General features: G+C 45.2%; 2 protein-coding genes across 3 annotated transcripts in view; both read right to left on the minus strand.

The window, feature by feature from the left end:
• Window positions 1–578: 578 nt before the first annotated feature.
• Window positions 579–3,009, minus strand: LOC121600382. Its single transcript, XM_041928910.1, has 2 exons — window positions 2,617–3,009; window positions 579–2,543 (listed from the first exon to the last, which is right to left on the minus strand). Exons 1-2 carry the CDS (start codon window positions 2,779–2,781, stop codon window positions 1,320–1,322), a joined length of 1,389 nt encoding a protein of 462 aa, XP_041784844.1. The 5' UTR covers window positions 2,782–3,009; the 3' UTR covers window positions 579–1,319.
• Window positions 3,010–4,241: 1,232 nt separating this feature from the next.
• The window catches only part of LOC121600675 (RNA-binding protein fusilli), a 79,564-nt gene continuing 68,410 nt past the window's right edge, over window positions 4,242–15,395 (minus strand). The window contains exons 11-14 of one of the 2 annotated variants that reach the window (XM_041929507.1): window positions 15,004–15,240; window positions 14,673–14,883; window positions 7,101–7,351; window positions 4,242–7,018 (exon numbers count right to left, since the gene is read on the minus strand). In XM_041929507.1, the coding sequence (XP_041785441.1) occupies window positions 6,329–7,018; window positions 7,101–7,351; window positions 14,673–14,883; window positions 15,004–15,240 (1,389 nt within the window). In that variant the 3' untranslated portion in view covers window positions 4,242–6,328. Of the gene's footprint in view, window positions 7,019–7,100; window positions 7,352–11,341; window positions 14,884–15,003; window positions 15,241–15,395 lie in introns of those variants that run through there. The other variant, XM_041929506.1, reaches the window with a different exon arrangement.

Genomic DNA, 15,395 nt, shown 5'->3' on the forward strand with positions numbered 1-15,395 from the left:
AGCGTTCCCAAAATAGGTCGTAGGAGGCAGCGCTTGTTTTAGCTCGCTTTTTTGTCTTTCTGTGTATTTAAATTACGACTAACAACAACAAAAACGCGAATAATGGCAGGAAGACACAGAAGAATGTTAGCACCACTACTACTACAACGCTACTCTCCTCACAACGGGACACGGGTTCGATCTGGCGTCCAATGGTGTGGTGAACCGATTTTTTTGTCTGTCACTTCACTCTCACAAAACAACGATTGGCGTTGACGCGTTTCGCCAAGTGAATTAGAAACTGTTTGGACGTGTTTGGTGCGGCGGTTGGTTGTGGAATTTGGTTGCCTGCTTCACGCCATTCAACATGCCATTCCAAAAGATCCGTTTGTGGATACTTTTTTTTTTTTGAAGCAACACAAACAAAAAATGCCTTTTATAAAGAGCATTTAGTGGAGCTTTAAATACTGTTTTAAATTGAGTGAAAAGACATATTTTAAAGCTGGCAATGTGTAGGATTTCTTTCAATATATTTCAATCATAAACGAAATTGCTAAATCAATTTGTTTAGAAAAATGATTTTTTATAGGATTATTTTTAAATACTTTTCTCGTCAATCATCAATCCACTCGATTCAATTCAATTACACACAAGAGCGCTCCTCTTGTTCATCCATATCCTAGCTAAATAATGATACTACATCTGGAATTCCCCGAACTGTTCATTCGTCGTTCGTGTTAAGTTTGTGCGGTGTCGGTGTGTGCCTGTTAAGTGTGTAATGGTTTACCCTTCTTAGATGGTATCAGTTCCCTTCCTTCAATGCTGCATGTACAATGAACGACGCGTACACGCGTATGATAAGAAGATTTTCAGTCTATTTTGAGTATGAGTTTAATGAAGAAAAATGACTTTGTGGCGCGAGAGAAGAAAAAAGGGGAAGACAACAACTGAAACTCAAACTATGGCCACCAAGCGGGAACGAAAACGACAATAAATGTGATGTAAAATTCGACAGAAATTAAATTAATACACCGGTAACGGGCGTGAATTAAGCCGAGTGAGCTAACTACCCGACATTAGGCAGCGTCAGTTTGTTTAAAAAGTTAAAAATAAACATAAACAAATCGTCAAATTCGAATTTAAAAGCATACGAAACAAATAAAAGGCTTCTTTCGTCTTTCACTTCCTTCCGAGGATGCTTTTAGAGAGGTAAAAAAGTACTGCAAAAGGTGGGTTTTTGCCAAATTCGTTGCCAAACTCGAGTTTCAGCCATTATCCCTCACTGTTGTTGCCTTACTAGCTCCTATGTCAAAGCCCGATAACACTTCCAACCCCGCTCCCTACAAACCAAACGGATTGTTCCGAACCGGCCGCTGGTGCACCTTGATCGTGTGCTCATCCAGATGCGAGATGGTACAGAACCGTGCCTCACACTGCTTGCACTTGATCGTTTTGTAGCGATCGTTCACATTGCTCTCGTTCACCTCTTCGGCGCCCGACTTGATCAGCCGGTTCTTGATAATGTCGACGTTCGTGTGCGACACGAACGAGTCCGGCGGGCGCAGTATGATGGGCTGCGTGCCCATCACACTCCCCACCGACAGTGCGTTGTTCATGCCCGCCCCAAAGCGGAACGCATCCACCAGCGACGGTTTGTCCTTGGGCGACCCGCAAGACCCGCTGTCGCTCAGTGAATCGAGCTCGATCGTTCCGTAAGTCTGGCGGGATAAAAATGCCCCCGGTAAGCCGTCGTGCCCCTTCGCATCGATGGTCGTCGCTGCCGGCTCACCGTCGTCCGTCATCGGCCCGTCCGTCGGCTCGCCGGCCGTCTCGTCCTCGTCCAGCTCGCCGTCGTAAGACAGCACCAGCCGGTAGCACTTGCGCACCGTAAACACGGCCCGCCGGATAAACTCAAACGCCGAGATGGCGCTCTGCTCGCGCAGGTACATGATGTGGTACAGGGCCCGGATCGCCTCGGTCAGCTTGTACAGTAGACACTCGGTCAGGTGCTGCGAGTACGTTTCCGAGAACATGAACCGCTTCCGGCAGGCGAAGCATTTCTTCTCCTTGTAGTCCTCGGGCAGCGTAAACGTGACGCCGTGCTCCTGCAATCCGTCCAGCTCCATCACGTCGTCCTCGATGAACTCCTTCTCCCGGTACCCGAACAGCCCGCTGCTCGTAGGTTCGTCCAGCTCGCCGAACACATTGTCCAGCTCCTCCTCCGCATTGTTGTTTGGCGGTTTGGCCACGAACCGATGCATCATGGCCGGGGGCTTTTTGGTGGTTTGTTTCGTCGCGCTGCGCGTGCTGGGCGCGTTGGCAAGGTTGACCGAGCGGTAGCCCGTACCGTCGCCGGTCGGTATGATGTCGTCCCGGCCTATCACATGCTGCGAATCACTGTCCAGGGCGGACTTTTTGCTTTCCGGTCGGAGATTCGAAAGGTACTTGGCCGTCAGCAGTCCCGCAATGTTGTCGATCGCTTGCCGCCGGAAGGTGTACGCGTGCTTGAGGTACGAAATGCACAGCACGCAGATGCGCTTCGGCAGGCCATCGTTTTCGGTAATCTAAAATGCAAAGATGGGTCTCAATTATTGGCGTCAAATCATATGCGGACGTAAACAACGAACGCGTCCCTACCTCAACGCCAGTCACCTCAGCAATCAGCATAAAGATGGGCTGCTTCCAGCGGGCGTACTCGCGATAGTGCTCGTGGCAGTAGGCCGGTATGCGGCCGAAAATGCTGTGCGAACCAGCACTGGAGCAGACGCGGCAGAGCGTATCCATGTTTGCAATGTTTTCCATTTCTTTCCCCGTCCTATTCACAGCCAGCAACAAAACACTGCACAATGATTTCCCACTCAACAGGTCCCACACAAAGCACACGCACACACACACAAAAGACAACCTTAACGTTAAATATGTACACTGTACTAACTATTGGCACGCGGGAAAGTGAGTAAAACACTAAAATATCATTTCGAGTCAGCACAAAATACAAAACAGCAAAAGTTTTGCCAATCTGGACGAACGAAAATCGGCAAATCGGCTGTTTGACAGATCTGGCCGTGTTTACGAGACGGTGGGGTTCGGGAGTTCAAAATGTAAACAATTGACCCAAAGGGCAAAAAGAGACATTCCCAAATAGCAAACTGTGCCCGATAGTGTTGTTTAACGGGAGCGGTTTAGACTTTATATTAAGGTTGCAGTTCTTTTCCAGTTTTGCGATAAAAGAATGTTGTCTTCAGAACTTGGCATTATGGGTGAGTTTAGGTACCATTTTTTGTACGATTAAATGGAATTTCTTTTGTGAATAGTATAATCGAGCGATTTAGCGCATATTTTACATTTTTATGTAAAACACCCATGTAATTTTACGTCAATTATATATTTTGTAGCTTTAATGGTGCTATTACATTTGGTAGATGAAATTGGAATCGGTATGTCAAAGCGCATTTGGCAGAAGTTACCATAGCTCAAAAAATGAATTCGTATTGCCCTATGTAAATTATATACCGAGAGGAAATTAACTGTCAGAGAACTAAAGAAACGTAACGAAAAGCCCATTTTCAATTAAAAGCAAAGTTGAACAAAATCGGGCATGCTTTCAACGTGTTAACAAGCGTTTGAGTTAATCGAACAGAAAAAAATGAAACAAATTCTATTTCAGATTCCCTGCCTGGGAATTACACTACAGACAAGAATTCGAATGTCATAAAGCAAGCTGAATTGGTTTTGATAGCCAAATTCCAATTCCAACTACCAAATCTAATAGCACCATGAAGGTTATAAGAAAATCATAGAAAGAGCCATCAAAAAGTCCTAAAATACATTTTTTTATTTCGTTCGTTAATCAAAGCCGAATCACATTGTGGAATTGCATGTGGAAAAAAAATGAATAGATCTATGAGAATGCAGATTACGCCAAAAAGCAATATTTCAATCGATGATTTATTTATGGAGAAAGAATTGCTTAACCCAAATAAAGTAACAAATAATACCAGAAAAGAGACTGAATGTGAAATTTGGAATAAGGACAGATAGATAAACTGGACTGCATATTCCAATGTTTCGCTAAAAAACCTCAGATAGCTTGTTTTGTGATATTATCAACAAACAAAAATTGTCCCAAATTTTCACATTCAACTCAAAACTCTCCATTTACTTTGCAATGGTTAGTTTATTGAAATGTTCAACTAAATAGTCGCCTATTCTATGGAATGCACATTGACGCCCGATCCTACGTGTGTTTTTTTTTCTTCTTCTTTTTCTTCTGATCTTGCCTAACGCATCGAGCCATTTTGCATCCCTACCCAACACTCTTCATTTTGAACACTTTGAAATCCTAATCGTTTCTGCTTATCACGCAAGGATTATATTGGTTTCGGGTTATTTTTTTATTATTTCATTCTCATCGTTCTCTCTTTTGCTTCCCCTCAAATGGCTTCCCCCATTATTGCTTATTGCAGCAGAATGCCGCAGAAACTCGATACCACCTCTGGAACTTGAATTGAGCAAATGATTACAAAAAGGTAGAGATTGTTCAGAGACTGCAGCGGCAGCATATTTCTGCTGTTTTTTTGTTTTTAACTATCCACCAACAATACGCTCGATACGCTATCGTGCCGGCGGTATATCGTGCGCTTTGATGGTAAAGCGCTAACATTTAAGTAAGGCAAAACAAGTTGGCTAACAATATCGATAAATGCTCTCTCATTGCCATTCGCTTAGGATGGTGCTGGCTGACTGCCGTCCTCGTTTACAAAAGGAACGATTGGAAGATAAGTTTGTAAAGGTGAGTTGGTTTTTTGTTGATTTTTTTTTACAAAATGATGATAAAAATTGAAAATTATTAACTACATTTATACATTACAACACACCACACTCGTTGTGGGGAGGTGGAAAATATCATTAACTCATACGCAACTTGGTGCTTGGTAAGTAACACGAGCTCGATCGATCGCTGATTGCACTGACTATTCTAATGAATAAACTAAACGGGTTGTTGTTTCTACGCTAACTAACAACTCTGGAGCCACTAACACGAACAATAATGCTCCTTGAAATTGATCAACATGGTATGATAAAAACAAGGCTCTACTACTTTGCCTTCACCACACAACATTATCCAACTTGCAACACATGAAAACTTTGTGGTTTGTTCGTAAAAGTGAAGTACGCTACAAGAAAAACTCAATATCTTCTTCTAACACGCTAACAAGGGCTGTCGGTACTATCTCGCATACAACTTTTCGTCCTAGCTTTCTTTATGTGTGTGATAATATCCCAATGGGTAGCTCTAGGCAGATTAAATACGGTTACGCATGTGATAAATGAGAATAGGAAGAACAATAAACATGACGAATATAACAACGTTCAAGCGGAATGGTGGTAATGGGGACGTTGGGAAAAGGCAACATTTTCTAACAAATGGTAATATGGAACAACCTAGACAACAACTAAACTTAAACATATATACTCTCGATAAAAAAAAGGATTTCAAAAATAACACAAACGCACAAAACACACATGACGAAAGGAAGAAAAAAAAACATTAACAAATAAATTACAAAATATCTGATCCGTTCAGCCCTTGGCCGAACACGGCATTTCCTTTACACATCTCACGCGATATGGTTGCATTCCTTTCCAGCAAAGCGGCCCTCCTTATTGCACCATGTGCAATAACTTTCGCGATTCCTCTTTTCAAATTGCTACTATTCCCGTCTCACACACCCAATCAGCCTTCTGTTTTCCTCTAATTCATTCTCCCTAGCGTTGAGCGTCGGTACTGAGCAATTGGTTGCAGGTGCTGTTGCAGTTGATGCAAACCGCATCTTTAGGAATTAAATACAGCTCTTTTGTTTTGTGTAACGACTGTCTGGCAGAGTACTCGGTTGACACGGTTGTCTCTGTGTTTTCCTGTTTTCCTCTCTTCAGATTCTAGCTTAAAATGTACACCCTACAGGGACAGTTGTCCTCACTAAGCTTACCTTACTAACTTTGATTTGCTTGTCTTGGTTAGGATATTGATCGAGCTGCTCGAAGAGAAGCAAGCGCATTTACAACTCCGCTGCACATTGGCCGAAAGCAATATTGGTGTATCTCTCTCGGTTAATATTCTAATAAACGGGTTGTTAAGCTGATTCTTTTCTCGCAGCACCGATCAAAAACATTAACGACATCCGTTGTTTTGCGACGTCTCTTCGAGTAATGCGAATAAAATCTAACATTGCTATGTGCGTGTCCTCTTAACGCGTCTTAAACCAACTGGAATGGTTTGTGCTGCATTTTTTTGTTTTGTAGGTAGTTTGTTTCGAGTTCGAGTAGGAATGTTATTGCCTGCCAATACTTAAACTATAAACAGCTCCACGTACTGGTTCGGGATGAGCGATGGTGTCAGAATGCTGGGAGCCGTCGTCACCAGCTTATCATGATGATGGTGCGTCAGATGGGGCGCATGGTGCGGATGATGATGGTGATGATGATGGTGATGGTGGGAAGGATGATGGTGGTGGTGGGATAGGTGCGGATGGGGATCGTAGAATGCCGGTCCGGCGGCAGCGCCCGGCGGACTGGCCGTTCCCATCAGGGACGCGTGCGGAAAGTGAACCGACGGTGGTGGCGGCGGTGCCATCGCTTGTATCGGGGAGAGCTGTGAGCCGGGGTACGCACCGGCAAGCCCACCCCCCGTCGGGGTAGTGACCGCCGCTGGGATTGCTAGCGGCTGAGAGGCTGACGCGGCAAGCGGTAGGCTTAGCAGCGGAGTGGTTGGCGGTGGTGAAGTGCGGATCGTGCCGGCGCCGTGCCGCTGAGCCGTGCCAGACGAAACGCTCGTCACCGAGCCGGAGCTGGAGCAGCCGCCGCCCGAAGTGGCAATGGTGGAGCCGGTGGGCGACAGCAGCGGTGGAGAGGATGAGGACGACTCACCGCTGGAAGGGCTGCCCGCCGTGCCCGCGGCCGCTCTCGGGGGCAGTGTTACGAGCGAAACGGTTTGATTAGCGCTCCGCTGCGGGCTTCGCTGATCGGGGCTGAGTGCAAGCTGACCGTGAAAAAGGGAAGAGAAAATGAAAATTAGTCTCCCTTTTATATTGTATTGCACATTTCAACACAAAAACACCTACCATCGTGGGCTGCGCGTGACTGTGGGCGGGAATGCCCGCCGCTTGATGGCCCGGCGGTGGTCCGAGATGGTGCGGCGTACCGGGCGGGGCCGCACTGTAGTACGTCGTGGGCGAAACCGGCGGGCTCGGGTAGCCCCAGTAGAGAATCGGTTGCGGATAGAAGGCAGCGTGCCTGGGCGGCGGCAGCACTGCTGACGGCGGATGGCCGAACGGCGCGTAGCCGCCGAACGGTGCGCCTACGATTGTACCGCCTGGCGGGAGAACGAGAAACAAACATTTGGCCATACGTTAAATGGTGGCTCTTGAGCGGTAACTATCACACTAACGTAATGCTAAACGTTAACAAACGTGTGTTACGGGAAGGAAAATAAACAAACGGGGAAACTTAAAGGGTAACAGAATAAAATCTAACAAAATCATAAAACAGGAAACAGAGAAGAAGAACACTATACTGTAATTGGTCTGCAAAGGATTGGTCGATATAGTCGTCATTTACTGGTCTAGCAGCTGATTGTGCTAACATTTGCATGATTGATTGTAACTTTCTGTTTTGGTCTTCTTCCTTTTTATTGGTTAATAAGCACCGAGTTAGTGTTTTTTTTATGTGTACGATTAGGTCGACCATTATTTCATGAAGTTTTGCTATTTGTTACCATTATTTATCTGCCTAATTTTATAATTTATTACATCGTTGAAATGAACGATTTGGTAAACTGAAATGTCCGAATAACTACAACACAAAACATAAAACTTAGAAAGAAAAAAATAATATAAAACATAGAACACATGCCTTAAGATATAACAACGAAAAAGATAGCAACAAAAACAAATGAAAGAAATACGCAAACGGCATGAAATTGGTGCTAAACATGAAACTAAACAAACAAAAAATGAGAAAACTTAAGACAAACAATAAAATACGCCAAAAGAAAGCGAATGTTAGTAAGCCAAATAAAATAACAAAAAAATGAAAGAAATTAACAGACAAATGGTGTGACAGAGATGGGTTAGCAGTGGAAAACAACTAAATTAACATATAAAATAAACTGATTTCGTAACACTCACCGTATAAGAAATGCAAAATAAAGGGGAAGGAGATATGATTACCATTTTTTTGTTTTGCTTTTTAATGAGCTTAAGTAATGCCCTGGCTCCGTCTCAACACAGTGTTGTTGTGTACCCACCACAAAACCACCAACGAATAATATGTAAGGTAAAAAGGGGGTAGTAATTATAGCACGCCAACAGCAGCATTTTCCACTAGTGCAGCACTAGCCCAGACAGAGAGAGAGAGAGTGAGGGAGTGAGAGGCACCCACGACCACGAGAGGCAACGATCACATCAACGACAACAACAACAAGAACAGGTTCGCCGTCCACCAAATGGGTAAGATGCCGGTTGTTGGATGGAGAGCTTTTGCTACAGTATACAGGCATGTATTTGTGTCTGTGTGTGTGCGCTTTTTTACACTATCATCCTTCCAGCCAGCTACGTCATCCGGACACCACGCACACACACACACTAACAGAGAAGGACTATGAGGAAAACCCCGATCGCCGATCGCAGATTATTAGAGAGGACAGATAGAAAGAATAACGAAAGGATCTCGTAGCTTCCCTAGCAGATGAGCAGGACGTGACACTACACTACACAGTAATCTCCACCGATCGATAACACCACAGCGAGCTCACGGCAGTGCAGATGAACGATCTACAGGGTCCTTTTCTCGCAAGGTGGATAAGGGGGTTAGAGCAGACATCCACACGTCGTTGCGTTGTTATGTTACACACAGCCAAACCAGCCGTTACACCTGGCGCGTCACTACTACTACCTTCCAACACAGCCCAGCGTCGTGTTTCACACATGTTTGGTTGTTTGGCGTTGTATGAAATGCGTGCTTTTTTATTAATTTTATTACTAGAGTCTAGAGCGTTGATGGTACCCATACACCAGACCCCATATATTATCCACCGCGGTTGCTTGCTTGGTAAGAGGTCCTGCGTCACGCCGCGTGCGCAGGACAACACGATCGGGCCGCCAGCACCAACCGCCTTTGAAGCGTACTAACTGGAGCTAAAAGACGTATACAAATGAGCACCGTAAGAGAGAGAGAGAGCACACCGTGACAGCATAGAAGAGAAACATTGGTGAAAAGAAACACAACATAGACACATCGTAAAACACATCCACGCACAACACCCGGCATCATTAATTGGCCATGCACTTTGACATATTTGTTCAACCATAAACTACAACACTCTACAATATAGGCCGTTCAAAAGAGATACTAAAGAAAGTTAGCGTGCTGTATCCATTTAAAAAAATTTAATGTCAAGTTCGTTTCGAAGCGTTACCTCCCTAAACGATGCCTTAGAATTGAAATTTAATTGCCCAAAAATTTGCAAAAAAAAAATTGGTTGTAGATGTGTGTGTGTGTGTGGTACCGTGTGTGTTAAACCGTGGGTTATTGTTGTGCTGCAGCTTTGCTTAATTCTTTCATCGTACAGGACGACACAACCAACCAGCGAACCCCCACGAGAGACAGCCAAAAGATTAAAGCCAGCCAGAGAGCTAGTAGTTAAAGTGGTAAACAAGGACGATAGAGAAAGCAGAAAGAGAAAATAACACGAATATTAAACATCCAACAACAGTTTCGGACAAAACAAACCCTACCAGGGAGAAGTAAACAACAAAAAAACATAGAAAAGGAAGAGAAGAAACTTTGAAACATGAAACAATCTCAACCGATTCAAGGTTGTTGCTCCTAATATCTAAACATATTCATGTGCGAAAGAAAGTGATCGAATTGTTTGTAGCATGAAAAATAAGGACACAAAAACATCATTTAACAAAGGATAATTTTCATAAAACATGCTACGGAAAGCTCAAAAGCAATAAAAAACAATAAAAAATAAATCAATTTTGAAGCTTTCAGAAAGACACAAAATGGTAAATGAAATCGCAATAGATGAATGCAACAATTGAAACCCAAAACCCAACACAAACCAAATAGAGCTAGCTTCACCAGTAATATAATTGTAAACTAAAACAATATATAAATAACTACAAATAAAACGATCCCAGACACCAAACACGTAACGTGTGTGTAACACATGAATATGCTTAACAATAAGAGAACGTTACCCGAATTGAGAGATGGAGAAGGTGGAAAAGTACAAGAGAAATGGAAAAAAAACAGAGAAGAAAAGAGAAAGAAAGAAAAGTAAAGCCTACGATATTAAATGGTAGTAACGGTAGAGTTCATCAAAAACGACCATTAGGGAGCTGTTACCAGACAAATAAAAGGTAAGAAACAAAATCTCGCTTATATTATTGTCGATGATCTTAAGCCTAGAGATAGAGAGAGATACGCTATATTAATTGTGTGTATTCCATCATCTCAACGCGGTTACCACCATGTTTGTTTATGCATATATATATTAAATTATTTCTGTCTATTTTCCGCACATGAGTGAGCCACTGTTTTTATAATAATTGCTAGCAGATATTACCTTTCTGGTCTTGTTTTGTTTGTTTTAGAGTTTTCGTGCACTTGATTTTGATTTTCCTTTGCTTTAATACCTTTTCCCTTATTCGCTGTTTTAGCCGTGAATAGGTGTTTGATTTAGCTCAGTGTGTGTGTGTTGATGTGATTGTATGTATGTGTGTGCATGACGGAAAACCGTCCCGTTTAGAACGACGACATTACCCGTGTTTTTATTAGCATTTATAGCATATCCCGATCAATTGTGTGCTGCTAACTGTTGCTTCATTTTGTGGTAAATAAAAAAAAGATTGATATTGTTAAAATGAAACATTTAACATTTGGGGATATTAAAGTGAAAGTGCTAAACAAAAAAAATCATCAAAAAATGTTATGAACCTAGAAGAAGCGCCTATGTACTCATCCAATTACCAAAACAACAAACTCTCGGATTCCTATTTCATCGAATTTTCATATTTTTTCATTTATAAATTAATTTTAAAAAAAACAACATCAAACCACAATTGCAACAAACAATGAAACCATTTTTTTAAATGGAATCCAGCACACTCTCTCTCACACACACACACACATACATACATACAGTCAATTCAATGATAATTGCCGATAAAAGCTACCATACTAAATAATATTTTAACTATTATAGTTATAGCCAGGTGTTACACTAAAAGTACAACAACAAATAAGTTTGCCTTCCGAGGGGGGGATATAAGGTGTTGTGTAAATCGAGTTTTTAAAAATGTTTCACTTAATCACTAAAAAAAAACAGAAGTAAATTAGCATGCCTAATGGACGTTTTAAGAAAGGAATCGAACCTGCACGTGGTGTGTGCGTTGTTAGTTGCTATAACATATGATATATGAATAGTAAATGATTAAACAAACAAAAAATGTATATATAAAACGGATGCGATCCGCAAGTTGCCATCATCATCATTTTGCAAGCCTTTCCATCTGCCTCTTTCTGGACGCGCGCGCGCGATCGCTCCCGCGCACTCGTTTACGATTAATGGAATGTATTATTATTAAAATTATGATTATGATTGCTAGCACTACTACTACACCTTCTTGTCGACATCTTTTTTGTTTGCTGTAGCTCTTTTGCTTGTTTTGTTTCAGGGACAATGAGTTATTTGATTGGGTGCCACACACCCAATTCCCCAATTTGGAGCCTATTTAGAAAGGTGTGGAAAGCGATCACAGCGTAATGCAGTTATATACTCTGTCCTTCTGTTCTTACAGTTTTATGGGAATGGTACGTTAAACATGGAAAGTAATTGCAAAATTTAGAATAAATGTTTCAGAACACTTGTTAACTTTGTATATGAATTAGGGAAAATAATTAACTGTTTGTGATTTTTTCCATTAAATGTTAAACAAAACGGCACGGACTGTGAGAATGGATTAAGAGAGTCAGCAGAGATGCACAAACACACCTCCCCCCTTCCTCCGTCGAACAAGAGCGACCGAACCTGGGCCGTCCCCATACTTGCATACTACATACACTACACATTACACACAACGATCCCTTTTTGTCTGGTTTTAAGAAGCTCCTGCTCCTACTCCTGCTGCTTACTACTAAAAAAAGCCCATTATTTGTTTTACACATTGCTCTATAATAGTGTGATCGATCGTGTACCGCTTTCCTCCCGCTACATACACACACACACAACAAACATAAACGCACACATACAGTGGGAGAGGGGGAGTGGTGGGTAAGAGGTGGTAATGTTAAACAGAAAAAGGAAACGCGTACTCTTCTGGTGGTACGCAAACTGCCACGACCCAACACCGTTTGAATTCTCTCCTACCCATCATCATCCCATCGCATCATCATCCTCCTCCTCCTCCTCCTCCTCCTGTTCATCTCGCTATCTTTCCCAGCCGTTTCGCTACCAACACATGTCTATAACGCACACCACACCACTGCTCACAAATACACAATGCGATTAGCCTAGTAGAGTACTTTACAGAACACGGCCTCTATATTGCAGTCCCGATTTTGTTGTGTTTGTGTGTGTTTGGGAGAGCAAGGAAGGGGGTTGCGAAGAAGGGAAGATCAAGAGTGTGAAGAAGGTGTGTGTGTGTGTCGTACTTATAAATCTATTCAATGCGTCCTTTAGTGGATGGAGTGTACGTGTGATTGTGTAAAGGAAAGGAAAAATGGGATATTCGGGTGAATTGGTCCCCCTTTTGTGGGGATAAAGTATAAAAAGGAAAACTTCCTCAACGCTTGCATACGCTCTCCCTTTCTCTACACACACACCAGCGCATCGCCCTTGACACCGAAAAAAAACCCATCATCCTCCCACCATTTCCATACATTCCAAACTTTTTTTCCTTAAAAGGTAACAAGCAAATTAAGAAGAGCAAACGAAACGGGCAAAGAAATACCAGTAACAGAAATGGAAATGAAATTGGGCGTTAAAGTGAAGAGAAAAGTGAAGAGGGTACAACAACAGAAAAGGAACGGTGGGGACGAGCACACACACACACACAAAAGAGAGGAACATAATGAGTGCTCGTTGGGGCAGTGAAGAAAATTATTGTCCTGTTGTATATTGAAAGAAATAAGGAAACACAGCCGCCAAAACAAGGCTCAACCAACAGCCGGCAACCAGCAGCAAGCACACGTCGTCTTCGCGAAACTCTTCAACACAATCAACTCAACGCGCTGGTAGATAATTCATTATTTTACCAATATAAGTACTTTCAGTGACGGTAAGTATGGTTTAAAAAAATAAACGGTACGGCGTGGTGGTGTGTAAAGGCACTCCTCCCGGACCCCTGGTGACACAGGTCACGGGTCAAAAAAGTCAGCTGACACAATAAATTTAAGCCTATCCTGGTACATCCCCTATAACAAACGCTAGCAAAATTGTAAAGCTGCCTTGTGTCTGTGTGCATCTGATGCGATTATTTCCAGGCTGTGCGAAGTTTACATCGTAAAATGTGTCACACAACATACTCCTCCTCTACCGTCTGCCCCATCCGCTCATATATGCGGATGGTAGTAGGGAGCGTACAGGGCAGCAGCGGCAGCGGCCGCCGCCGCAGCAGCAGCCGTCCCCTGCGCCGGTGCACCGTGGAACGGCCGTTTGCTGCCGGCGCCGCTTCCCAGCGCCGACTGGTCGCCCCGGAACGCGCTGTCATACGACCGCTTGGACGGAAGCATGCCGGCGGCGGCGGCGGCCGACTGCGAGGCGGCTGCCGCTGCCATCGCCTGCATCGCATGGTGCTGCGAGGGATGGTGCATCAGTGCGGCCGATCCGTGGTGCGCCAGCGAGCTGGACGCACCCGAACCGGCACCCACCTGACCGCCCGCTCCAAAGTGATGCAGCTGGCTGTAGGCGGCGGCATGCTGTGCCGCCGCCGCCGCCGCATGGGACGGTGCCATCAAACTCATCGGTATGCCCCCGCCGTTCGAGCCGAGCATGGCGGCGTGGCGGTGCATAAAGTAGAGCGGTGCGTACTGGGCGCCCGGATGAGCGGCGGCCAGATGGGGCGGCAAACCGCCGGCAGCAGCCGCGGCACCGGACGCTGCCGAAGTAGCGCCCAGCCCAGCCGCTGCTAACCCTGCCGCGGTGGCAGGGCTGTGCCCGTAGGCAGCCAGCCCACCGGCACTGGCGGCACCCGTCACCGAGGACGACAGGGCAGCAGTAGCAGCAGCACCACCACCAGCGCCCGCTGTAACGTAGGTCGGTGTAGCGGCCATTGCTCCGCCCGCGCCGTGCGATACGCTCAGCGAGGTGGCAACACTGGTCGCCGGACCGGCCATGTACATGCCCAGGTTTTGCAGCATCAGCTGCTCCTGGTGGTGATGGTGGTGGTGGTGCGGGTGGTGGTGGTGTTGCTGCTGCTGCTGCTGGTGCTGGGCGGCGGCGGCCGCCTGCCGGGCGAGCAGGTTCTGCTGCGCAATGTACTGTGCTTGCTGCTGCGCCAGCAGCTGATGGCTGGGCGGCGGCACCGAGAGGGCGAGCGGCGGCGGAATCGGTAGCGAAAGTTGGGAGAGTGAGAGCGTCTGCGGGGATTGTGTCGGTGGCTGTGTGGCCGCTGTCGGTAACATACCCGGTGAGAGCAGGGACGGTTTCGAGAGGCTGCCCGGTTGCTGGAAGCCCCCGTTCAGCACCATGTTCATGTCCTCGCCGGAGCACTGGAACACCTCGATGTAGCGCTGCTTCTTGCCGAACATCATGTTCTTGTGGTGCTTCTGCTGGGCCGACTGGTACGCGGCCGTCTCCGAGTCCATCTGGATGAAGGCTTCGCCGTTGAACTGGCCCTGGAAAGGAGGAAGGAAACGATTGCCAATCATCCGCCAACAAACGAGGTTCTGCTCTGGCGCAACTGAAGATGTTCCCCTTGCACTGCAGGAATCACACAGACACACACACAGGCTTACCTGCGCGTTGTACACCAAGTGTACGCCCTGGTAGATGATGTGATTAGCAAAGTCGTCCAGGAAGTGGAGTATGTGCTCCACCTTCGCCTCGTACGGCAGCCCGCGTAACCGGATGCAGTTCTTCTCGACACCGCTGGTGATAACGTGCTGGGGCAGCAGCTGCATCTGTGGTAACTGTGCGATCAGTGGCGGTTGCGGTGGCTCGTACGTCTTCGGATCCATGGACCGGTTCAGCACCTGCGGGGGGTGTTTCACAACGTTTATGAGTAATGTAAGCCGATTTGTTGGACTTTTTTTTTGTTGCGCAAACACACGACACACAGAAACCAAAGATGTACCTAATGCTGTTAAACATGATTTTACTTTCTTACCCACTTTGCGTCTGTTTCGTC

Source organism: Anopheles merus, chromosome 3L, assembly GCF_017562075.2.
Source record: "Anopheles merus strain MAF chromosome 3L, AmerM5.1, whole genome shotgun sequence".
NCBI lineage: Eukaryota > Metazoa > Arthropoda > Insecta > Diptera > Culicidae > Anopheles > Anopheles merus.